General features: G+C 43.2%; 1 protein-coding gene across 2 annotated transcripts in view; it reads right to left on the bottom strand.

Annotated features, from left to right (window-relative positions):
* MID1 (midline 1) overlaps positions 1-26,431 on the bottom strand; it is a 114,523-nt gene that overhangs the window by 43,801 nt on the left and 44,291 nt on the right. For both annotated transcript variants that reach the window (XM_021684091.2, XM_021684100.2), the window contains one exon: positions 22,628-22,723. In XM_021684091.2, coding sequence (XP_021539766.1) covers positions 22,628-22,723 — 96 coding nt within the window. The remainder of the gene's footprint in view (positions 1-22,627; positions 22,724-26,431) is intronic.

The following is a 26,431-nucleotide window of genomic DNA, read 5'->3' as shown; positions in this document are numbered from 1 at the left end:
CATATCTCAGGGAGGAGACATGGCTCAGTCATTAAGCCCTTTTGATTTGGGATACTTTATTTAACTGGAGTAATTCCATTCTCTCTGAATGAGACAGACTGGAAGTAGGGTCAGAAGTTCAGGATAAAAATCCAGCGATGGCTTTTCAGAGATATCATGTCCTGTTTCCAGAGGCCAAGATTCCTTGAGTTTTATTCCTGATCATTATAAGACACAGCAGAGAGACTACTCAAGACATCTTCTCATTGAGAAGATAATGGTCACTGGCCATCTGCAGCAAACCCCAAGATCAGGTCCTATGTCAGATTAGCACGCAGACATGTTGGCTGAATGTTTAATGAACAAAAGAAAAAAATTATAAGATGCATTTTGATGGACCAGTACAGAATGTGGAATTCAGGCTAATATTTCAAGGAAGTTCATCACTGGGCTCAATTTCTCTTACCATTACTTTTATGTTGTCATTTCTAGTTCTCCCTTGAGGACCCCCAATTAAACTTAGCTATCCATGAAAATATTTACTCAAAAAGCCACTACTCTCAAGAAATTTGTCTTTCCCTTTGACCTCAAACTGAATTTAATAACAGACTACAACCGAGCTGTGAAAAGGATGGAATCATATAGAAACCAGGGCACATTAGGATGGAGAAAGTAAAATTTCTGGAAAGCGGCACCTTACATTTGAAAAGTATCTTCCAGAATGAGCCCTAAGAGTGAAACCGTACTTGAGTATACAATCAAGGTAAATCTAATGGGATGCAAGCTCCGTAAGGGCAGGGAGCTTTGGCTGTTGTATGAAATGAGGTATCTCTCCCAAGTCTTTTCATTTTCTGGGTGATGCCCTTTGGGTTTGTTTGTTTTTTTAAGTTTTATTTATTTAAGTAATCTCTACACCCCACGTGGGGCTCGAACTCACGACCCTGAGATCGAGAGTCGCACGCTCTTACGACTGAGCCAGCCAGGCGCCCCTTGATGATGCCTTTTGAAGTACGAAAGTTTTTAATTTTGACAGAGTCCAATTTACCTATTTTTCTATTGTCATTTGTGCTTTTGATGTCATAGCTAAGCAACCTCATCCAAGGTCGTGGAGATTTACACCTCCGCGTTCCTCTAGAAGTTTTACCTCTTACCTTTAGGTCTGTGAGCCATTTTGAGTTAAGTTTTGTGTACAGTGCAAAGTAGGGTCCAACTGTGTCTTTTTATTAATGGACAGCCCGTTGTCTAAGCACCACTGATGGAAGAGACAATTGGAAGACAACTGAAGTGTCTTAGCACTTTTGTCGAAAATCATTTGACCGTATCATGAAGTCCTCGGGTTCTGATGTGGTTGCTAACATATTCTGTGCTGAATGCTACTCTGGCTTTGAGTAAACCTGACCCAACCCCACCAGTAGCTCTAGAGTAGGTGCCATGAAATGTGGTGTGGAGTACTAGCTCTACACACTTGCAGGAGGATGATGTTGGGAAAATCAAGGAAAATGTCCATTTCTAAGTTCTCCTATTTTGTAAAATGAGGTGAATAATATCTGCTGTCTCAGCCATGTGGGATTATTGTGGTAGATACGTGGAATACTATATGAGGAAATAAGTAACACCGTGAAGTCATAGACAAATCTGAGATGGTATTGTCTGTATTAAGAAGTAGCTTTGTTAATAGACTACGATTGAGTTTGGGATCCATTTCACTCTGAAGATCACTGGGACTTGAGTTACTCTATGGTAGGAAAAGTGTCCCAGTTGCCATCATAACATGGGGTTCCACTTAATCCCAATTCTGGCCATTTGATATTTATGATGGATAGATTTGTTTTACAAAAAAAGTAGACCAAAATCTACTTTGTTGAGCCAATATGTTTTGAGAAAGCTGATACCACAACCACCATGGCCCCAAAATATAAATTCCCAGAAATTTGGAAACATGATCTGTTCATTTTTGGCCAAGTATTTTCCTCAGATCTTTTAAAAAACACAGAATTGACTTTCCTTTGAAACCAGGAAAGTTGAATCTCTTTTTATACTTTGATGAAGCTTCCAAATTTTTGTAACTGTAGCATTCTTATATTCCAAAAGGTACAATAAAATAAGTTGAATGCTATCCTATATTTCTAAAATTCTTCCACTACAAAGAAGTTTTCCACAGTTTTGCTGTTTTATAAGTCACTTAAAAGGAGTTAATGATTTGATTGGACTTCACTTCTTCTATGGGCTATTAATCCAAATATGGCAGGGTTTATTGGTTGCTAGCAGTGTGTTCAGGTGTTTCTAGTTCCCAGGTTTGGTTTGGAAGCTGGCAGCTCCTAGTTACGATTTTAGCTTTCAATTTCAGATTCACATCTTTTGATTCAGAATCACTAAGGCTAATGGAAGTGCTTTGAATAGAGCCAATCCAAGGATGAAAGAAATAGCCCCCAAACCTCCTTTCATAGACCGCTACTTCCACCTTCTTCGTCCCTACCCTAAAGACAAGAGTGGGATGGGGATAATTAGAAATGATGGCCCGGTGGTAGGTGACTACTGGATCCCACCTCTGTACCGCACTGGGAAATAGGGCACGCATCCTTCAGCGCCCTTGACATTGCAGGACAAAATAGAGCTTAAAATTAGGCCTCTTCCCATTCCAGGCTTCTCACTGCTAGCTTTTTTTCTCATCTCAATTATACTCACGTGCAAATGTCACCTCGGTTCCTCATATGAGAAGAAACTCAGTTACTTTGACTTCATCTCTGTTCTTGCCTCACCCATGTGCTCAGCACACAACCTCTCTCCGTCTGGAGTTACAACTTCCTTTCTCATCCTGAAACGCGTCATCCCCCGCCCCCCAACCAAATCATTGTTTCTAGTCCTTAGTACTAACTTTATCTCTTTGCAAAATACTCTAAAGTAATTCTTCTCAAGTTAGTCCCAATCCCAATTCTGGCAGAATTTCTTTCTTCTTTCAGATGTAATTATCCTACTTTTTAGGCCCTGATGCCTTATCTGAGGCTGCAAGCGACACAGCCAATGTCATGCAAGCTCAAGTCTACTCTTATAAAACACTTGCGGCCTTCACTGTGAAAGACCTACATACAACTATTGATTCGTTCATCAATCTATTCATTTATTCATTCGAATAATAGCAACTGGGTTCCCAGGGCATCTCAGACAGCATTCCAAGTGCTGGGCATGAAGGACGTCCAAGAGAGACAAAGTTCCCATTATCACAGAGTTTACATCTGAGCACAGGGGAACAGGCTGAACAAGTCAAGAAATAAATAAAAATTCTGGATCACGACAAGTGCCTAGAGGAAATTAAACAGGGTAATGCGATTGAACATGGCTGAGAGTAGGGTCCATTTTATGGGTCAGACAAGAATTCTCTGACAAGTCTCTGAAGGGGTGAAAAGGAGCCAGCCAAAAGACATAAAAAAGGTATTTGCCGGCACTCCCAGCTCTGCTTTTAACAGGGACCCCCCCCACACAAATTCTACAGTGTAGCTTCATTATTTACAGATTCTGTATTTGTGATTTGCCTACTCACTCCAACTCAAAAATTAATTTGTAACCCCAAATCAATACTTGTGGCCTCTTTGTGTTCGTTTCAGACATGCTCAGAGCACGAAAAACACATGAGTCACCCTACTAGCACCCAGCTGAGGTTGACCAAGGACACGCTTAGCCTTCCTGCTTCAGCTCTTCTATAATCCAAGGATGGAGACAACAGGGACAGCACAGCGTGGTGCAAGAAGCTCTGGAACCCCCTTTTCTCTTTCATAAAACAAAGACAACAGAATCTACCAGGATGACTTGCTTGCGAGATTTACGATTATGTAATCTAGGTGAGGGGTCGTATGTGTGTGCGTATGTGTGGCTATTTCCCCAAAGAGCAATGGTTCAGTATTGGCCAATTCAGTGTTCCTGGCAACTTTATAGACCTTAACTACCCCAAATGACGAGAGTCGATTGATTTACCTACTATCTAGTGTGTCCATAATGGTCCCAAGTATTTAGGGAGCAGGAAAGGTAGAATGAGAAGGGAAATTACGTAAGGCACAGAAGAACAGCCTGGTTTGTAGAGTTGGTACCCCGCTCTCTCCTATTCCTACATAGTTTCGCTTCATCCCATTGACGGACTATGACTACCTCATCCTTTACGGCCTAATGAAAGAAAATGAAGACAGTCAAAAAATGAAGTGAGTGTAGAAGGCCAATACTCCTGTCCTGTCCTCCTAGCCCTGAGATCTCATTCAGCACTCATGTCAGATACCAACAGTCAGCAGCCGTCCTGTGGGAGTCGCCCCTGGGCGCACGGTTTATCTGCCTTTGCTAGAATGCAGTTACACGTACTCATTCCCCGGCATTGTTAATGATAACATAAACGGGTTAGCTATTTTCTCCAGAGCACTTAGTTAGCAATGTCCAGTAAAAAGTCCCCCCTGTTAAGCTTTATGGTATAATAGTGTTGTGGTATTTCACAGAAGGGGTGGGGTGAGGCGGACAATTTCTTATTTTGTTCTTGTCATATACGTATAAACATTAAAAGGATTTAATTACATACACACTAAAAACTGGACCACGTGTCTGCAAAATGTTCTTTAGCAGTCTGTAAACAGTTTCTAAGTATTTCTAAAAACTTGCTCTTTTAATTTGACTTGTATTGAACTGCAAAATGAGATGTTCAGTGCAGAGTATAAACATCATTAGATTTCAGACACATGTGGCCTTAACATCTTTAGAAATATTTTATGAAACTCTTAGAAGGCGACATCAATGGGGAAAAAGTATCTGGCCACTTCTCACGGGTGACATTGGACTGACACACATTTTAGAAATCCTCATTTTTCTCATTTTGAAATGCTTTGTTGAAATGGGCTAGCCATCTCTAGATTTTGAGAATAGAACCTTTTAATTCCTCTCCTGAGAAGGACATGCTGACTTGATAGATCACCTTCTATTCATACACAGATGCAAACAGCTGAGTAAGTTTCAGAGAGGATAAGGCTGGTGTGTCGGAAAAAGGAAATTTTATTTCAGGGTGTGGAGGAAGGAGGGGTGCTGGTGTTACACAATCCCAGAGGCCACCATTCACGTTGAATTCCACGAGAACGGTGCCCCCTGCCCCCCAGGCCGCGCAGCCCAGGAGCCTGCCCCTGCCACACGGGCCCACCATTAGCGCACTCTTGAAATTGTTCTATCAAACTGTGACCCCTCGGGTCAAAGATTCTAAACCTTGCTATCCTTAAAAGCACTACCGATGAGATTGGGGGTTTAGAAGACAAATGTCTACTTTACAGATTTGCCTAGAATTGGTCCTCATGGCAAAAGCAAAGCTGTACCGTGATTCAAATTAAGGTGACCTTGAGAAAAGTTCAAACTCTTTTTTATTTTATGTTATGTTGACGTTGTTATTGGTTAAACTCAACAGCATTTTTCTCTGTTGCTAAGAATATGTAATTTTGAGTCTGCATCCAAATTTAAAGGGGTTAGTGTTATTGTTATGTCTTAGTAGCACCATTATTTCATACTGTTATATGCTCTAACATCTATAACAATCCCATCTCGCTCCCAAAGAAAAACACTGGAGGAGTTCATTCCAATCTGCCCGGGGCCGGAGCAACGGAAACACAATGGAGCTGCAGATAAGCTGATAATTTGGCCAGGAAGATGAGGGTACAGGGAAAGCCTGTATGCAGGTGGGCTCCGTGCCCTGCTGTGGACTGCTGACCAGGTGCGAAGAGAAGTATGAGGATCTGAGGGTGCTCTGGGTTTTATTGCCAAAGGCAGCTGTGATGAACGTCCCAGACCCTGGGGCAGAAGTTAGACAGAGCTGCCAGAAGGAACAATGAAAGCAACTCTAACACTTGAGTTTGTATATAAAACTGAGCCAAAGAGAATTGAGTAAGAGCAGACTGTATTACTGTAATTCATCTAATATGTTTATATGTAATCTTCACCCTAAAACTCTCTCACACCGAAGTCAAATATTTGTGGACCTAGCTCAAGTAGACGAGAGAGGGAAGAGTGGCCAAGTTCCCAGGGTCCCTGTCTTTGAGGGAGAAACCAGAGTACAGGACAATACTTTTTAATATTTTATATGTTCAGGGGCGCCTGGGTGGCTCAGTCGTTAAGCGTCTGCCTTCGGCTCAGGTCATGGTCCCAGGGTCCTGGGATCGAGCCCCGCATCGGGCTCCCTGCTCCGCGGGAAGCCTGCTTTTCTCCCTCTCCCCCTGCTTGTGTTCCCTCTTTCACAGTGTCTCTCTCTGTCAAATAAATAAAATCTTTAAAAACAAATTTTCCTACGTTCATTTAAAGTTGAACGCTTTTGATGGAAACCTTTGAAAGCTAAAGAGACAGGCTTTTCAGAAACAACAAAAAAATGGAATCCCTTCATAAAGTGCTTTTGGTGAGAGTAGTGACGGTATGGATAGAAGCTACACAGAATCCGGCCTTTACCGCCGAGTGACGTGGGGGAAAATGCTTTGGCCCAGAGGAGGTCAATTCTGCGTGCTGATGAACTCTCCATATGGGATTCTGCCATATTTTTGCTATGGGATCAAAAAATAGCTCCCAGGAACCTCATGATAAGTCCTCTTTTCTTGAGGTTTCTAAGATTATGGAGCTTGAATGTTGGATAAGGAAGTGCGATGCCATTAAAAATGGCAGCCTGCTGTGGTAAACTGGCAATAAAAGTCTTCTTACAAATGAAACACAACTGTGACGATACAATAAAACTGTCCAGCGAGAGCACCACTGCTAATGCCCAAAACTCTGAGGCTTCACACAAAGGAATTTCCCCCCAAGGGGAGCACACACAACATGCCCATCCAAGACATTGTTGATGTTACTGTTAATTTTTCAGTAAAGCGAAATCGTCAGACAAGGTGAAGTGATTTAGAGTGAACAACGGCTAAAGGAGGCAGTAGTTCAGAACTCGAGGTCCTGAAGAAGTCTTCCTGGGGCTGAATGCCAGGTCCTCCTTGCCTCCTAGTCGTATGTTCTTGGGCATTTGCTGAAACTCTCCATTTCTCAAGTTCCTCTTACCTGGTTAACCAGGTGCTCTCCCAGGGAGCATTGGCAATGTGTGGAGACATTCTCCATTGTCACAAGCGGGGCAGGGGCCATGCCTTGTATCTAGTGGGTGGAAGCCAGAGATGCAACCCAACAAACATCTAGCAATGCTCAGAACAGCCCCTGCCACAGCAGAGAATGATCCAGCCCCCAATGTCACTAGTGCCGAGGCAGAGAAACTCTGGGGTAGCTGGTGGTGAGAGCTAAATGAATTAGTACACGAGAAACCACTGAAAAATGTTTGGCACATAGTAATTACTCAATAAATGATAACTATTACTATTGTTAAGAAACTCTGTTTAGGGGCGCCTGGATGGCTCAGTCGTTAAGCGTCTGCCTTCGGCTCAGGTCATGGTCCCAGGGTCCTGAGATCGAGCCCCGCATCGGGCTCCCTGCTCTGCGGGAAGCCTGTTTCTCCCTCTCCCACTCACCCCTGCTTGTGCTCCCTCTCTCACTGTGTCTCTCTGTCAAATAAATAAAATCTTAAAAAAAAAAAAAGAAAAAGAAAGAAAGAAAGAAACTGTTTATCTGGAATGTCCACATAGAATCAATGCTACAAGTTCTAGGACAGGTCAGCCTGAGCTGATTACCTGCAGGACTTAATAGCATGAATCGAAATTTTTTTCCATCTACATCTTTCACCAAAACAATGGCTTTGGAAGCTATAACATGAGAGCTAACTCCAGAGTTTTTGGAGTTATTTTCAGATCCCAAATGCATTCTCTAAAGGCTCCTTCCTGATGCAATGGGGTGGGGGAGGGTGGGGACAGGGGAGAATCTTCCAAGATGTAAAGCAGGAGTTGGGAGACTTGCTGTAAAGGGCTAGACCAGTAAATAATATGGCTTTGAGGACCACACAGTCTCTGTTGCAGCTACTCAACACCGCCGTTGTAGTAGGAGAAGGGTCTCTGACAAAACGGAATTAAATGGGTGTGGCTGTGTTCTAATAAAACTTTATTTAGGAAAACAGGCGATGAGTCAGATTTGGCCCAAGGGTCATAGTTTGCCAACCTCTATAGCACAGAGGAAAAGATCACGGACACTGTAATCAGAGAGCTGCGCATATGAAAAAGGTCGAATCTGTGTAAGAATGTCTCCTCGTTTGCATACTTTCAATGAAAATATCTGTAAACTTTCTGGCGCATAGTAGGTGCTTGATAAATATTAGTTTTCTCCTGTCAGGGCATGAATAGTTGCAATTACTGAGGATTCACAGGATTTCAATTTGAAAATGAAAACAGACTTGCAGGATGGTTTTTACTCTCCCCGACGTCCTGCAGGCTTCTGTCACAGTTAGAATAACGTTGCTCTTCCCGTGCTGTCTTCATCAGAGCCCACTCGACTGACTTCAACCTCACATTCTTGGCATTAACGCTACAGACTTCTCTTTCTGTGTTAAATGGTAACTCTGTTCGAAGCAGTTCCAAAAAGAAGCAGCAGAATGGAAGGTGTTGCTCATAATTCATTCAAAAACAATAAACTCCTCCCTTCCTTTCTCTTATTAATTACACACTTTATAAAACAAATGCTCCACACCCTTCCGTTTGGGGTGGGCAGGCAGAATGAAAAAAAAAAAATCTATTAACCTGTCATGGACGCTTGTGTCTATCAAGTCTTTTTCATAAAGTTTCTGAAAAGTGCTACTTTCTATTAAGTAACTTTCAACAAATGTATTTGGCAAAAATCACACTGTGGTCAGAAGCTAAAAACTAATTTACAGAAGGGGACGGTTAAATGAGTGCTGGGGAGGACAGAGGTGATCCATCTCAGGGGAGGGAAGTCATTTCTAATGGAAAGAGGAAGCTTCTATCCCACGACCTTACATGACTCATCTTATGTGTCATTTCTCATTAAGTGGCGTTCTTTTCAGTTGTTGTGCCATGATTCCTGAATAGCGGTGTACTGGAAAAACACCAGGTTGAACTCCTATTCAGGCTTGAGGGACTCAAGGATAGATGCTATCTGCTCCCCCGCAAAGTTACGGAGAAGGAGGATCGGGTCCCTGCTCTTCAGTGTGCCTTACAGTGAGTGAAATATACTCCCTTGTATCACCGGTAAGACTTGCGCTTCCAAGCGCAACTGGAAAATGTTAAGCTTTGGTCTGTCTTCCTGATGCATCCACAAGTAACATCCACAAGTAACAACACCTTGCCTGGTTGTCGTCACTCTAGAATGCCAGCAGAAGCTGGTAGACTGATTTTTAATTATCTAGATGCCCTGTGTTTAATATTCACATTTATTCAAAGAACATGAAAGAGAGGAGAGTTTAGGGAAACTGAACATGTGAGCTGGGGGCACGAGGGGAAAAGGGATGTGCACTATCATTCATTCCATTTTAGAGGAGGCCTGCGGTTCTCTCTCCAGGAAGCAGGGCAGGAGACTGGGCTGGGAGTACAAGTCATTGCCAGAAAACACCAGTAGGAGGTGGGGAGGTGAGACAGGGAAAGGTATGAAAGCAGGAGAGTGTGCCTCGCCTCGACCACGGTGGGCAGCTGGAGATTAATCCCGGTGGGTGACGGGAAACTGCGCAGAACAGTCCAGCTGATGGGAAGGAAGTGCGGTATGTACCTAATATCTCCCATCAGTGGCCGGGTGAAGGCTGTTGGGGGTGGCTGGGTAGTCATTCTCCTCTGAAACTAACAGGTGGGTACCCTGGGTGGGGGAGGCCCCAGGCGGAGTCTTAGCAGCTTCCAGACGGAAGGAAGCTCTCGGGCCAGGGGACATAGGACTGGTGAGTGCTCTAAGGGCGTGGCACTGACCATTTCAGACAGAAGCACCTACGTTAGAGGGGACTACAATCAGGACCATTCTTAAGAAGAGCTCCAGAGGACATCAGGGGGCACCCGTGTCACACTCGTCTGGCTTATTCTGTAGCTCCAATGACTTCTGACTAATCGCAGGGCTGAACAGAGTTTGCATCTGACAGTGCCTTCTATCCTGACCTTGGTCGTTTTTTACTTCAGGCCACAATCTACCCACAAAGGTTCATTTACAACTGACCATAACTGGGTCTACATCTGAGCAACAGCAGGCAAAGTTGCCTGGGGGAAAACACATGAAAGCCAGTGAGTCGGACTAAAAATACATATATTTCTTTTATCTGGAGACCCCTAGATTTTCCAGCATTCCAACTCATTGGGAAATTATTATTGTCCTTCTGAAACAATGGCTTTCCAGTTTTAAGCCCCAATAGGTACAGTTTTCTAGAGTCAAATCGAATCTTGGGACGCCTGGGTGGCTCAGTCGTTAAGCGTCTGCCTTCAGCTCAGGTCAGGATCCCAGGGTCTTGGGATCGAGCCCCGCATCGGGCTCCGTGCTCCACGGGGAGCCTGCTTCTCCCTCTGCCTCTGCATCTCTCTCTCTGTCTCTCATGAATAAGTAAATAAAATCTTAAAAAAAAAAAGAAAAAAAATCGAATCTTAAAATACTTAAGTCAGGGATGACGCAAAGAAGTTCTTCTCTCTCTCTCTCTCTCTCTCCATTCTCTGAAAGGTCAAATATATTTCTATATACAAACCTGACAGACGTTGCCTTCTCACCTCCTCAGTGGGAAACAGAATGCTCTGTTTACATTTGTCAGGATCAGGGGGTGGTGGGGAGGCGGCATCCTGCCAGGTAATGGAAACACTGCTCGCTTTAATTTTATTACCAAGAACAAAGCCTTCTTATTGTTTACTAGAACCCTTAAAGGCGGGCCTCATGGGCATAGTTCTAATTTTTTCGAGACCACAAACAAGAGGAATTCTTTAAGGCCATTTCATGAACAACAGAAGGAAAAAATACTTTATTCCGCAAAAATTAAAGCAATCCTTTGTTTAAGTAGCCGGAGCCTGACTCAGGTCAGCCTTGCATGTGTTCTCTACGCGGGCCTTTGCTGCCAGCATTAGCCAGGCGCGCATCCTGTCGTGAAGCTGAGATCGAGGCTCTGTCACAGATACAAAAGAAACCACCTTCCTTTGGGATATCATCTCTTCGGCACCATTATTTCCAGATACCTGCTAAAGGAAGAGACACTGTGCACCAGAACTAAACAGGCCAGCACTTCCCTTGCAATCTGCATGTACAGAACGACGAACAGCACGAGTCTCGATGCGGTGCTTATTATGATCCTGCCAGCGAACCGAACTTTCCATGCATTCCACGCTTCTGCGGCAAGTGTTCCTTCCCTCTCTACCTCAAGCGTAGGCGGCTAGAGCTACTGCTTTCCAGAGATCTCTGCAACGGCCTTAGCAGCTGAGGAATGTAGTGAGAGGGAATGAGGGCACGCCTGTCTCGCCGGCAGTGAGGAGGGTGCCAGCGGTGTGCGGTGGTAACACGGAAGCCATCTGTGCACTCGCTGAATGCCCGCAGGGTGCCAAGCACCGCACTAGGACCCGGTACAAAGTCTGCCCTCCAAAGGCAGTGACTACATCAGAGAACAGCGAGCAAACATGACGACGGCACACACAATGAACTGCTAAACCATGGGCTGAGAAGTTCTCGAGCCGTGTGGTCCAACACGGCAGCTACTAGCCCCCTGTGGTTTGGGGGTACTTGAAATGTGACTAGTCTGAACTGAGGTGAGCCGTGAATAAGAAACACGTAGATGAATCCTTTTTGTGTTGATTACATGTTGAAATGATAATGTTTTGAATCTATCAGGTCAAGTAAAATGTACTAGTCAAATTAATTTTACGTCTTTGTCTCTACTTTAAAAAAAAAATGTGGTTACTTGGAGATCTCAAACTATATACATGGCTCCCATTATATTTCAGTCAGATGGTGTGATTCCAGAGGGTTTCAGAAATGGGGCAATTGGTGTGTGTGAGTAGCTGGGGAAGGTTTGCTTCGGAATATGGAAGTGAGACTGGTCTCTGAAGACCAGAGTGAACAAGAAGGGAGCTGGGAAACCCAGGGATGAGGAAGATGAGAAAGGCACCAGAGCAGAGGAAAAACAGAGCATGTCTATAGGGAGGTAAGGATGTATATTTCAATGATATGTAGGGTGCAGCGGGCATGTATCTTGAATTGGTTATCTGGGAGTGGACAGAGAAACACCAAAGCCAGGTATAACTCACTGTCCCTTGTGAAAATTGAGGTCAACTGTGGAGAGCTGGCTATGGCCCATCTCACAAAGAGCTTACCTAAGGCAAAAAGGTGAATTTGGAGACTCAACTTTGGGGAGGGGATCTTTTCTTGACCTTCTTCTAATTGACTCCCTTTGTATCCTTGACCTCACCGGTCTGCACCATCTCTCTTTGAAGCTATCCATGCTTGGGGTGCCAGGATGGCTCAGTCGGTGAAGAGTCTGACTCTTGGATTTCCGCTCAGGTCATGATCTCAGAGTGGTGAGATCGAGCCCCGCGTCGGGCTCCGTGCTGGGCATGAAGCCTGCTTAAGATTCTCTCTCCCCCCCCTCCTCTGCCTGCCGCTCCCTCCACCTCCACCCTGCGCCCTCTCTCTCTTTCTTAAAAAAAAAAAAAAAAAAAAAAGAATGAAGCTATCCCCGCTTACTTGCTCTCCCCTACGGTTTTCTTCTGCAACGGTGGTGGTGCTGATGATGCTGGGGAAAGTGACGAGGCTGGTAGGAGGGAGGCGGGAGGCAAACTGCAGAGCACTATCAGTGTACAAGCTGGGCTTTGCCAAAAGGACAGTGAAAAGTGAATTTAACCTGGTCTGGAAGAGAAAAGGAAAGACCAGAGAATTCAGATGTCTGTCAGTTGCCGATTTTGAGGTATGGCGGGGTGTGTGTGTGTGTGTTTGGAGAGCAAGAGAGTCTGATATTGGGGGAAAAAAAGAGAGAGCGAGTCTGATATTGAAAATGTCACCCCATAAACCATCTTCAGACCTAAGCTGACTAGCCATCCTCCATGTGTCAAAGTGTTCAAAAATGTTTCCCCCAACTTGATTCAAAGTGGCTATCTGGTTATTTTTGTCTTTTACAAACCAGAACGGATAGAAAGGCTATCCCAGAAAATCAAAAGGAAAGAGACAGATTTACAACAAGGGAATGGGGAAGACCCACCGTGACCTCCTTTAAGGGCTCAGCAATGACCCAATGGACAGTTCTTTAATCCTTGACTTCCCTCTGCCAACCCCATCCTCTTAGCCCTCTTCCGGTGTCAGAGCCCTCATGCTGGGAAGAGCTCCCAGTGTGCATCACCCATCCTGCTACGGCCTCCGGGAATTATGGCTGCTGAGATCTGCCATCATACGAACCCTGTCCTGCGTAGGGTCTTCTCAAGAAGGGTCCTTTCTCTGCCCTTCAGGATGAGAATTTATCTGATGCGCTGATCTATGCAAATGCACTCACTAGTGACAGAAGGAGGGCAGAAGCAGGCAGCTGGTCTCTCTGGGAGGGTCCTGTTTCCTCATCAAGAGCCATGTGCTATGTGCTAACAGCAGGAGATACTAGGAAAAGAAAGATACTGCCTTGCTTCCTGAGGAGTCTAACCGACTAGGAGAGGCAATTAGACGTGCACTTAAAGACCACGAGGATATTCGCCCAAGGACTGTATCTATATCAACAAATCACTACGTAGTTTTCCTTAAGCTTTTAGAGTCAAGTTATGAATCTCATTATTCTATTCATATATCTAAGAAATTTTCTAAAACCAAGAATAATCACTTTCAGGGGGGTCCTGAATCAATGTTTAACTCAACTTGAGCAGACATAACTCCATTAATCAATGCCACATATAAATTTGTTGATTAAATTCCTGTACACATTTTTTTTTTTTTAAATATTTTATTTATTTATTCATGAGAGACAGAGAGAGAGAGGCAGAGGGAGAAGCAGGCTCCCAAGGAGCAGGAAGCCCGATGCGGGACTCGATCCCAGGACCCTGGGATCATGACCTGAGCCGAAGGCAGACGCTTAACCGTCTGAGCCACCCAGGCACCCCACATTTTTTTTTTAATTGAGGTAAATTTACCTACAGGAAAATGCATAAATCTTAAGGGACAAGTCAATGGATTTTGATAACCAACATGACCAACAGCTTAATCAAGATATAAAAATATCTCCATCACCCAGAAAGTACCCCGGAGCCCCTCTTCCAGTCTATTCTCACCCCCATGGGTAACCACTGTTCTGATTTTTATCGCCAAATTCCTGTAACATTTTAAACTGCATTTATAAATGTAACATATTCAACTTACTTTATAAGCACTTTAAATGCCTAACAGGGTAAAATTAAAACCCTAACAAGGTAAACCTTCTCACATCCTTAAGTAGCTCTTAGAAATCTAATAAACGAAACTTACAAATGTAGTGAAACTCAAGTTCTCCTGAACATTCCAACACTGGTTTGAAACAAACTATTTTACACTTTTTAACTTAAAAATCACAGGTCTAAAATAAATTACATGTTTCAGATTGGAATCTCAAAGTAACCTGTCAAATTTCTGTAATATGCCATTTTCCCTTAAATGCTACAAACCCTTAAAATACAAACATATGTTTTAGTTCCAAATTGTAATACAAAATATTGATTCTATCGATATGGTTTAGGGCTTCACGTTTACACATACTTCTCAAACTTCCTGGGGAGGAGGAAAAAAAGAACTTTCTTTATAACGGGAGCAAACCGATCATCTCAAAGAAGTTGAGGTTACCAGGTCAGGGATTCATGGTTAAAGATTTGAGAATACTCTCACAAGACCTGGAGGCCCACTGGCACCATGGAAGTATACTCACCAGGGCCCTTGTTATGGTGAGTTGGACAGGGTTTCCAATTCCCCAGCAGATGGGATCGTTTCTTGCCATGAGAACTCCCCTAGGAATCTAAGCTTTTAATCATCTCTTTCAACTCCATCACCTGGTTTGGGTAGCTGAAGTTCAGTAACCACTCCGGTTGCTTTATTATTTGATTTGATTCAGTCCCCTACCACACCCCCCCTTTTTTTAACTGGCTGAATCTTGTTATGTCTGCCTACACGTCACATTTCCACGGTCATCTCAATGACATCTGCCTCAAAACGCTATTGTGATGGTAGGAACTTGCTAAGTGGTCGTTTTTGTTTTTGTATACATCTGTGTGCCACTTTTGCCTTCCCCACACCACAAGGAACGCGTTGCTGAGGACCTGTGAGACTCGATTCAGTAATCACCTTCTAACACCTGCAAGGACAACAAGGCGCCATCTTCCCAACCGAAGTAAACAGATGGAAGGCTTTCTTGGACTCATCATGGCCCCAAACTGAGCTTGCCTGGTCAGATAATTAGGCTACTAGGGTAGTTTTCATCACCTCATATATATAAACCTGATGTTCTATCTAGTGAAAATACTTTTAAAAGCATAGTAAAAGCTCTATCATAAATTCCCAGGTTGGGAATTTACCTCACTTGGTTGTAAAAATCTTTATTTGTGTTGCTCCTCACTGAAAGCTTTTTACATTCAGTGGTGGCCTCAGGCTTTTTTTTAAATAGCTGAATTTAAAATTTCATATTTCTGTTTCAAACAAAAATAATCTGCTACAATTGTGCTCTTGTTAACGAACACTTTATATGCATGACTCAATTATTTTGCTGGAGTATTTCAAAATTAGAACAGAGCTCTTCAGTTTTCCCTATAACATTTAGCAATTAAAAATAGAAGTGAATCAAATGAAGGTAAAAGATGATGTGTCCCATTTCTCTCACACTCTTTAATTATCTTATGTACAGAGATAATTTCAGCTTGATTACCATAAAAAGCAATTTTATATTCATTTGTTGAAAAAATAATTTAAACTAGATATTAAGACCCAGAAACAAAAGACGCTAGTTCAGTAACAAAATGATGGACTGATGGTTGGAATCAGGCTCATCTCTGAATGGCATGAACAGGCACAATCATGAGACTCAATCTTCTACCTGACAGTCACCTTCTCATCTGGGATGGTTCCTCTCAAACCTCTGACTCTCTGAGCTGGATCCATCCAACTTACTGCTATCCCGTGTGATAACTATAATGGCCATTTGTTTAGATCTGTCATTACCCATTCTTATTATTCTTTATATCATGCCAGAAGCATCCCTACTGCTCTAGTCAAGCGTCTAAATATTTCAAGGCAAGGACGTTGTGTGTGGAATAGTTTAAGGGAGACGTGATGAAGAATCCCTCTATTACAGGGAGAAACCACATTTAGATACATGCCTTCTCTCTTTTTCCCACTGCTCATCCACTGGGCCCCCAATTAAGGCCAATTATTTCACATTTAAGTATTAGCCTTGGAACTCTGCATTGCTAAGTTCAAATATGTCCAAAGAATTATTTTCAGAGGCACGGACATGTGCTCACACTCCAATCCAAGCCACCTGGGAGGATTCTGAATATGACACAATGGTTCATTCCATCCAAACTGGAAAGAATAGCAGATGAGAAGAGGTTTGGGTCACGGTTTTAAAAGACTTTCAAAGCTGAAACTTGGGAATGTTATTCCTAGAGTAATACCAAACTGACCAAGCCTTATAGTCATTCATTCCTAAGATTCATCTCTTATTCCAAAACAAGAGAAGACTGGAACACTTTCTACTGATCTCTTCTCACTATTCCTCATGAATATACCTAAGAAGGTAACAGGATCCAATGCCTCTGAATCATTTTTTTTAAGGCAAGAGCATTGAATCTAGGGGAAGACATTCAAGTATGTGTTACATACTCCTTTATTTTTTTAAAGATTTTTTTTTAATTTATCCATTTGAGAGAGAGAGCACAAGCTGGGGGGAAGGGCAGAGGGAGAGGGAGAGGCAGGCTCTCCGCTGAGCAAGGAGCCCGATGTGGGGCTCGATCCCAGGACCCTGGAATCATGACCTGAGCCAAAGACAGACGCTTAACCAACTGAGCCACCCAGGCGCCCTTACATACTACTTTAATAAACAATTACATTTAATCTCCTCAGAGAAAGGTTAAGTTTGTTTCATGAGCTGTCAATTTTAGCAAACTTGGTGGAGTAAACTGGATACACAGCCATTATACACATGCAGTGGCCAATCCTCTCTGGAGAGAATGGAGTTCTGTGCAGCCCAAGAGTTCTTGTCTGTCCTGGGAATCCTGACTTGAACTTGGGAGAGCAGCCTTTACCACAGTGGTTCATAATCCAGTTTTTGAATGCCACCATATTTGTACTATTCCATTATCATCGGGGCGCCTGGGTGGCTCAGACAGTTAAGCGGCTGCCTTCGGCTCGGGTCATGATCCTGGGGTCCTGGGATCGAGCCCCACATCCGGTTCCCTGCTCGGCGGGGAGCCTGCTTCTCCCTCTCCATCTGCCTGCCACTCTGCTTACTTGTGTTCTCTCTCTCTGTCAAATAAATAAATAAAATATTTAAAAAAAAAAACACAAAAACTATTCCATTATCATCATTCCAGAGCCGTCTACATGGAGACCCCATGGATGACTGTGGGTTGCCTGATGTGTTTTAATGAGGCCAGAATCCGACTCTCATTATACCTTGAGAGCATTCTCTCAAGGGCTCAGATGGGGTGGGAATCTAACCCTTATCTGCAGGTGACAACAGATTACGACTTGGCACATTCGAGTTGGCCCCCAGCATGACATAGGTTATCCAAGATCAGACACCTGTCCACAAGACACAAATAGCACACTTAGTGTTCAGACGCTGGTGTTTATCCAATGACTGTAGACAAAGCAATTGCCAAGGTTTTCCATACAGAAGGAGAGAATGCTTTCACGTAAAACGGCATAATAAAATAATTTAAACTTAAAACTTCATCTTTCTTTTTAACCCAGTGGTTTCCCCCCCTTATTTCAAAGCTTACAACTGAATGCTCTTAGGATGTGGTGAATGATGGAAAAAGTCTTTTACGGACCCTATCTGTCTTCCCAAATCAATTTTTTTTTAACCGTTTCTTACAAGCTACTGTAACACATCACCCTCCTCCCTTTCAATTTATGGAGCCCCAATATCTGGGCAAAAATTGAATTAAATGGCACTTAGTTCACCCCCAAGAAGTTTGTCACTTCACGTGTCATCTAGCAGTGGAAGAACTCAGAGAAGCCAGCAAGACAGCAAAGTTTCCATTAAAATCAAAGAAAAAGATAATTTAAAAACTTAGTGCAAAAAACAATGGCAAAAGGAATTTGTTTGTTTGTTTGTTTGTTTTAAGTAATTACAGGGCACCCTGGGTGGCTCAGTCGGTTAACTGTCTGCCTTCAGCTCAGGTCGTGATCCGGGGGTCCTGGGATTGAGCCCCATTGCGGGCTCCCTGCTCAGCAGGGAGTCTGCTTCTCCCTCTCCCTCTGCCCCTCCCCCACCACTCATATGCTTGTTCTCTCTCTCGAATAAATAAATAAAATCTTTAAAATAAAATAAAATAAAATAAAATAAAATAAAAAGTAATTACAAACAAGGCAAGATAAGCCAAAGGGGCTAATGCCAGGACTTAGGCGGGATGCTGGCTTGGAAAATACCCTTCTAGGATAAGCTTGGGCAAGGACGGTGAGGTCAGATGAGACTTATTTTCTCCATGCTGCTCTGGCAATTAATTAGTCACCATTCCCCAGTTTTTCTTTACCATCTCTCTGTGTATTTAGTCACTGGTCACCTGTAATTTCCCAAATGAACATCTCGTTTGTGTCCAGGTGTTGTAGGCCCCGTGAAAGAACTTGATTCTCAGAACATGTCGAGAATTTGATACGTATCAGTATTTCTTTAGCTAATAAACTAGGCCCTCTGATTTTTAAAATAAAACAGGGAGCAGGATGAGGTGATGAAGAGAAACAGTCCATATTTGACCCGGAACTGGTAAGTTCTGTGGCTGACCCAAATTTTGATCACTTCTCAGAGGCTTGTCCCATATCCCATAGATAACTAACGCTAAACTCATTCCAGGGGATTCTCTACTGTCCAATGCTCCTGAAGAAAACAAAACCCAGTGGCCCAAAACCCACCCGTTTTTAGAATCCCAGCCACCACATTCCACACACATTTCTCGGGAGTCTACCTGAAACTGCTCTTTCAATGCCTCTCCCTCCTGAGTCCTGAGCTGCCTTGGCCTTCATTCCGTCCGTTCACTAGTTTTAAAAAAGATTTGGTACTCACTATGAAAAAGCCATTTCATTTGCTTACCCTCACTGTGAAAACAAGTTACGAAAACAATGGGGATGGGAGGAGACCTTCCAACTCTTTTCATTCTCAAGAAAAGCAGAAGTGAATCCCAGGAAGGAGGTGTGGACTTATAAGGATGTGGCATTTCCTCAGGATTTGGTGGGAATTCATTGATTTGATTTACAACAATTGAGAGTCGCCTCTGTGCTTGGAGTTTCTCGCTCCAGCTGGTGTGGGGATTATTTTCCCTCGGAATGCTCAGCCCCAAATACAAGGACACCTTCAGGAAGAGGAAAAGGAAGAAATACAGTCTCGGAACCTCGGATGTGAACCAGGAAATTCTTGTCCACTGCACTGATTTAAAAGTGCCTAACAAATTCCACTAGCTTTTTGGAGTTTACTAGTGTGCTGGGAGGTTCTCCCCTGCACGCGCGCTCAGTGCCTTTTGCACTAAGATATCCATATTAGTTTTCCATTAGCCCAAAATACCCTTTACTGAAGAGAATTAGGGATGCCGGTTGTAACGGGGAAAGGTACCCAGGTCTTTGTGCTCCTCGAACCCTCACTAACCCTTCAGGACCAAGTAAAGTTCAGAGAGTGATGTGCTTATTAAAGCCCACCCCATTCTCATCTCCCAAAAGCCGGTTCCTACTGATCCCCCTCACACACTTGGTTTCCACAGAATGAATTACTTGCTTTGTGTACGTACACTCTTTATTCTTCTATCCCCATGCCCTGGTTTGCCCTGTAAATAGTGCCTGTCCTGTCTCTCCATATGCCCAAGTGCCACCTGCTTCTCGGAAATTCCAAGTACTGTGTCCACACCTCTCTTACAGCCACTAGCTTTCTATTTTGCATTGCAGTTATTCTTTGGTCTTGGGCAGGACGGTAAGCTCCCTGTGGGCCGGTCCCTTGGCGTCCAGTACAGTGCAGTGCGACGCACACACAGCGGATGCCCTCTACACGTGAGCGGAGTGAACAAGCTAGGGTCACACTTGAATAAACCAAAGTGACTGGCCAGAGGCTAAAATTTACACCCTCGCCCAGAAATATCTGTGCAGTGAACACAACTCCTGGATCAACGGGGATTAGAACAGGAAGAGCAGAAAGTCATGTTAAACTCAATTATCCAAAACCGGGAAATAAGGCAAAAAGAAGACTGTGAGTCCTTTCGGGGTCGTACTAGATCGTACTAGGTTGTACTAGATTGTACTAGATCGTACTGGTGCATAGCCCACCAAGGCAGCCTAAGGAAGGGTCGTGTAACTCTCCAGGCTGGCAGGTCACAGAGTTGGGCTTTACTGCTGATCCAGCCTTAGTCTCTGCAAAGTTAAACAATAACTTGGAGAAAACGGATGATATACAACTCATTTTGCCCAGACATTATGACTTTCCTGCCCTTTGGGTCACGAAGCAGTTTTGCATCCAACTTAGCTCCCGTATCCTAGCGCCCTTCTCCCCGCACGGCGCCCCCCGCGCCCCCTGCGCCCCCCGCGTGGGGGTATGGGCTTCTGCTCTGTTCCTTTGGGCCAGCTTACTGCCTGGCTGCCTCCTTCAACAATGCCTTAAATAAGCCTTCAACAGACTCACTGGATTATTGTATGAGAACCGGATGCTCCATTTTTTGAAAAATTACGCTCTGAGACTATTAATAATTATGAAAAAGGGACACATAATAAAAACAGTAAAAAGGTCCCTCAGTATCATTTTCCTACTCATAATTAATTTTAATATTTATCTAGAATATATTTCCCAAATACCAAATTTATTCACCCACAAGGATTCGTTTCCACTCCTAAGGCTTTATACAGGAACACAGTGAAAGGAATGCATACTCTTTACTCCTTGTAAATAACTTCCAATGGCACGTACAATCAATGCAGTAATAGCTTTATTTAAAAAGCCGCTATCACATCTAAGTATCTAGTCTTTTGGAATAAAAATAAAATCTGCTGGTAAATTTCTATCTATCATTTGAAGTTACTGAACGTTACAGAAAGTCATTTTCCATGTTAAAACGAATAGCATTTTGTAAATTCAAGCCATACTAATATTGTATTAGGAGCAAGACAGTTGTTCTGAAATCACTACAGGCCATAATAGAAACCAGACACTAAATGCTTTAAGAAGTAACTAGCTGAAATTGAATGAAATAATCACCCAATCCATAAAGCCTTTGTAAGATTTCCCCATAAAACACAGGTAATTTTTTTTTTTTACTGAAGAGAAATTATTCTTTCTTATTGTCATAAACATCAAATGCCATCACATCATAAAAATAAAATATAGCACATGGATCATTCCATTTTGTTCATCCATTTATTCCTGTAACACATATTCACTGTGCCCTACGATAATGAAAACATTATGCTTGTTCACTGTTATTTACCATGTTGTTTAATCAACAAGGTTCAAAATGGTCCCTGGAGAGACCCTTGCCAAAAGCAAATCCATTATTTTTTTTTTTAAGATTTTATTTATTTATTTATTGGAGAGAGAGGGGGAGAGAGAGAGAGCGAGAGAGAACGCATGAGTTGGGGAGGAGCAGAGCACAGAGCCCGATGCAGGGCTTGATCTCACGACCCTGAGATCATGACCTGAGCCGAAATCAAGAGTCGGATGCTCAACCAAATGTGCCACCCAAGCACCCCAAAAGTGAATCCATCCTAAGCAGAGGGTTAGAAAGATCTGGGTTCTGCAATTTGTCCTTGGTGTCACTGCCACCTGCATACTCTTGACTTAATCCCGACAAGTGATCCGTTTCATGGAAATATATCTGACAACTAAGATGCATTTAATGTGCATCTGCAGTGGATTGAATTGTGGTTCCCCCAGAAAGATTATGTCCAAGTCCTAACCCCCGGTATCTGCAAATATGACCTGGTTTGGAAACAGGGTCTTTGCATATGTAATCGAGTTGAAGTGAATTCACCCCGGGGTTAGGATGGCCCCAATCCGATGACTGGTGTCCCTGTGAGAAGAGGATTTGGACGCCAACACAGAGACACACAGGGAGAAGGCCATGGGACCACAGAGGCAGAGGTGAGAGGGCTGCAGCTACAAGCCAAGAACTCCAAGAATTGCCTGGAACTACTAGAAGGTGGGAAGAGGCATGAACTTGTCCTCCCTAGAGCCTTCAGAGGGAGCAAGGCTTGATTTCAAACTTCCGGCCTCCAGAACTATGAGAGAATACATTGCTATCATCTTATGCCATCCAAGTCCGGGGTGATTTGTTACAGCAGCCCCAGGGAAACTGATACAACACCTTTTATACAGGGCTTTTTTGGATGCTCTTTGTAAAGGCGATTAAAGCTACAATACTAGGAATGCTAAGTAAAGGAGAGCTGTCATGGCGGCGGCAGTCGGGGGACAAAGCAGTGCATGGGGAGAGTCTCCGAGATTCTAGTTCCTTCCAATTCTGTCCATCTTTTATATTCGGCTTCGGCAACAGAGCTAATTTTGAAAAGATTCCCATCTTAAAAATGTAAAGGCGGGGAGGGTATAAAACCACGGGCTAGCAGTTTTCACGTGCAACAGAGTGACACTCACCTCCACGTGCTGACAGGTTTGGATGAGTTTAGCCAGAAGGGTCTCCAGTTCCGTGTTCCTCTTGATAAGGCTGGTGAGGTTACTCTCCAAGTTTTGCTGTTCAAAAAGAGAAGAAAAATATTATTCTGCATCCTGAAAATGTTATGCTGTATCCTGAAGTATTACATACTTTTAATAACAAAATTACTCATACTCAGGAAACTCGGATCTCTTTTTCAGAAACCTCAATGAAATCTACGCAGCTTTAAGCATTTATAGATTTATTTTTTTTTAAGATTTTATTTATTTATTTGAGAGAGACAGAGCAAGCACAAGCAGGCAGAGGGGCAGACGAAGACGGAGCAGACTCCCCACTGAGCAGGGAGCCCGATGCGGGGCTCGATCCCAGGACCTTGGAATCATGACCTAAGCCAAAGGCAGACGCTTAACTGACTGAGCCACCCAGGCGCCCCGCATAGATTTAAGCTCGACTTTGAGGAGCTGCATTTAAAAGAACCTTTAAAAAAGGTTCACATTTCACTCTTTTTGTTCCTGCTTCTTGTACAAACCTGGGCACATTTACCTGAATAATTAGCTATAGGTGGTGAACTAGGTGAACTAGAAAGGAGGTAATTGGATTTCTAGTTCTTTACCTGAATCAGAAATGGCAATAATATAAGGAGTATATTCCCACAGCAAATCAACTATTATTGGATTTTTAGGATTTACCATTTTACGGGCAGGCTGAGGTCAGTCCCTCAGAGGAAGGTTTGCATTATCTGGCTATCACTGACATTATGACTATTGATAGGCATTTATAAGATATAAGAAGTCCCATCATACACATTTACTCACTCATAGTACATTTTCTTGTACATGCTTCTATTCTTTGTCTACCAACCTATCAATGCCAGATTAAATTTCCTTGAATGCCACATTTTTCATATAACTATCCGGCTTACAAATCTAGAATTATTCCCTATTCCTTTAGAACATCAAATTTAAAGTCCCCTGCAACGACTATTAAATCTAATTTTCAACCACAATAACCCACTTCTCGTTCTATATGCTATTCATTGATGCCATTCATTTATTTAGCTATTCACACAAGTATTTATTGAGCTTCTACTACATGCCAGACTCTGAGAGATACTGGGGAAACACAAATAAAACTCCTACTCCTTGTCCACGAGGAGATGCAACTGGGGGAAAGATGCTGTGAACGAGTCAAGGGGCAGAGGTCGGGGCTGCCTGGAGAAGGTTTCCCGGAGGACACATTCTTTCCACTGAGGCTGGAAGGATGGGTACGGAGTTTTTGGTGAACAGCAATGGGAACTTCTTGGGAAGATGGGATGGAGGTAGAGGTGGCCACAGGCAGGGAATAGAACAACGTCATGGACCAAGATCAGGGCAAAGGATTAGGGCAGACATTTTTCTTTAAGATTTTTTTTTTATTTGCGAGAGAGAGAATGAGAGACAGAGAGCACGAGAGGGAGGAGGGTCAGAGGGAGAAGCAGACCCCCTGCCGAGCAGGGAGCCCGATGCAGGACTCGATCCAGGGACTCCAGGATCATGACCTGAGCCGAAGGCAGTCGCCCAACCAACTGAGCCACCCAGGCGCCCCTAGGGCAGACATTTTTAACAGTTTTAACAGACAATTCCACAAATACAGTGAAAAGACGGAATGGAAGGAAATTTCATGGAAAAGAAAATAGATCGAGGATTTGTAATGCCATCTGCAAAAAAGGATTTGAAAAGAGTATGGGGGGGGGGGCGCCTGGGTGGCTCAGTTGGTTGGGCGACTGCCTTCGGCTCGGGTCATGATCCCGAAGTCCTGGGATCGAGTCCCACGTCGGGCTCCCTGCTCGGCACGGAGTCTGCTTCTCCTCTGACCCTCTCTCCTCTCATGCTCTCTCTCACTCTCTGTCTCTCAAATAAATAAAATCTTTAAAAAAAAAAAAAGTATGGCAGGCATTTTGAAAATCAATAATTTCATCAAGGTGATAATAGTTCACTATGCCATGAAATTAATTTCTGAAAGCATTTACTCTTTCTGCTTTCCAAAATGTTAGATTTAGAAAAGAATATTCAGGAAAAGAGTCACTTTTATTTAAAGCTTAAAATGCATACGTCAGAAACAGAAATCTCTCTGGTCATTCTTAAACACGTTCTGCTTATTAATCTGGTCTTTATCTTATTGCCCAATTTTTTCATTTCAATGACCACATTTTTCATTTCCAGTGGATTCTTTATCACATCTCCCTCTTCTTGACTTACTTTCTCTTCTTCTTCCCAGGATGCAATTCCTCCCTTCCTAATTTCAAGAGGACTAAACATACTTATTTATTCTTAAGCTTACTTGAAAAAAGGCAATTCCCTATTTTCCTGTGTTTGTGCAATGTTTCCCAAGAGTCTGATTTTATCTCGTATCTTACAATTTTTGTCCGACAGCTCATCTGATGTGAACTTTGCTCCCTGGGCTGGGATCTGGGGATTGGCACAGCACAGCCAAGCGAGCTGCCCACTCGGATGTTAGGGCGTGAGGTCGTTTCCCCAGAGAGAGCGCTCCCGCAGGACACCCGTGTGTTAAAGAGGCACAGATCCGGGTTTGACTCAGTGCCTCCCTGAGGCATTCTGTCCCTGAGAATTCTGTCTGGCTCCAATTCCAGAGAAGGTGGGAGGTACCCTTTGAGTCCACTGTGTCCACTGGGAGTCCTGGCCTCCAGGTGTATGGGACAGTCTGAGGCTCCTGCCCCATGTGTGACACTCTCCACCATGTTCCCCCTCGGGGTCCCCACCACCCTGGCTCATCTCCACTTCTCCTGAGTAGCCCAGCTTCAGCCTTCCCCCACCATTCTGCATCTCCTTTCATTTCCGGTCCTTGGAGACTTTCCACTTATGTTTAAACTTGTTATTATTCTTCAAAATCCATTTGAAAATATTTTATCTGTAGTTCTCATATGTTCAGAATTAAGAGGGAGGTTTGGCACTTTTTTTCATCGGGACTGGAAGACCAACAAGAACGCTTCGATTTTGGCTTTGAAACACTCAAAGCATCTCAAATACAAATATTTTAAGCGAGAAAAGTGACTATTTCCCACTTAAAGGATGGGATACCTTAACATAAAGTCATAGAAGGAGCTAGACAGAGTGATTAAGGTTCAAGTTAATGCTCTCATGGTTGCATCAAAGAAAACCTTGCTTTCAAAGCTCTTAACAACAACAACAACAACAACGCAGACACCAGCCAAAAGTTTTTCTGTTTGGATGAAATGAATCACAACCACTAATCACTTCATGGTCAGAGACTAGAGAATAATTTTAAGGCATTCCATTATTCAGTGTCCTTGATCTAGATGTGACTACTTTATGGTATATTTGTCAACTTCTTTTGGTATGTTAATCTTAGGGAATCTTTCTCCTTGTCTTTTTGGCTGACCCCTCTGAGCAGGAAATTTCTAGGGAAATACATCATCTAACTGTTTACACTTCAGTGATCATAGGTATGATTTTTCTAAAGCTAGTCAGCAAAAGAGAGCCAAACAAATAGAATCTAACACATTTAGATTTTACAAACATCTGCTTGCTTCCCCTCCTTTTATTAAGTATACATCGTGTATAAAAATCTGTTTTTAATCAACTAATATGTAGACTAAAGCCTGTGGATTAAACACATTGACCTATCTAGATCCTTTGGGGTTATTCAAATTTAAATAGTACAAGTGTTACTGAAGTCCACAAAGAATTACCGAGTCACTTACAAGCATAATAAAGGGAAATGAAGCTGGGAGAGAGACTTGTTTCCAAGAAGTACCAAAGGGACTG

Source organism: Neomonachus schauinslandi, chromosome X (assembly GCF_002201575.2).
Source record: "Neomonachus schauinslandi chromosome X, ASM220157v2, whole genome shotgun sequence".
NCBI classification, from domain to species: domain Eukaryota; kingdom Metazoa; phylum Chordata; class Mammalia; order Carnivora; family Phocidae; genus Neomonachus; species Neomonachus schauinslandi.
Note: the sequence above shows the minus strand (reverse complement) of the source record. Positions and strands in the feature narration are given on the sequence as shown.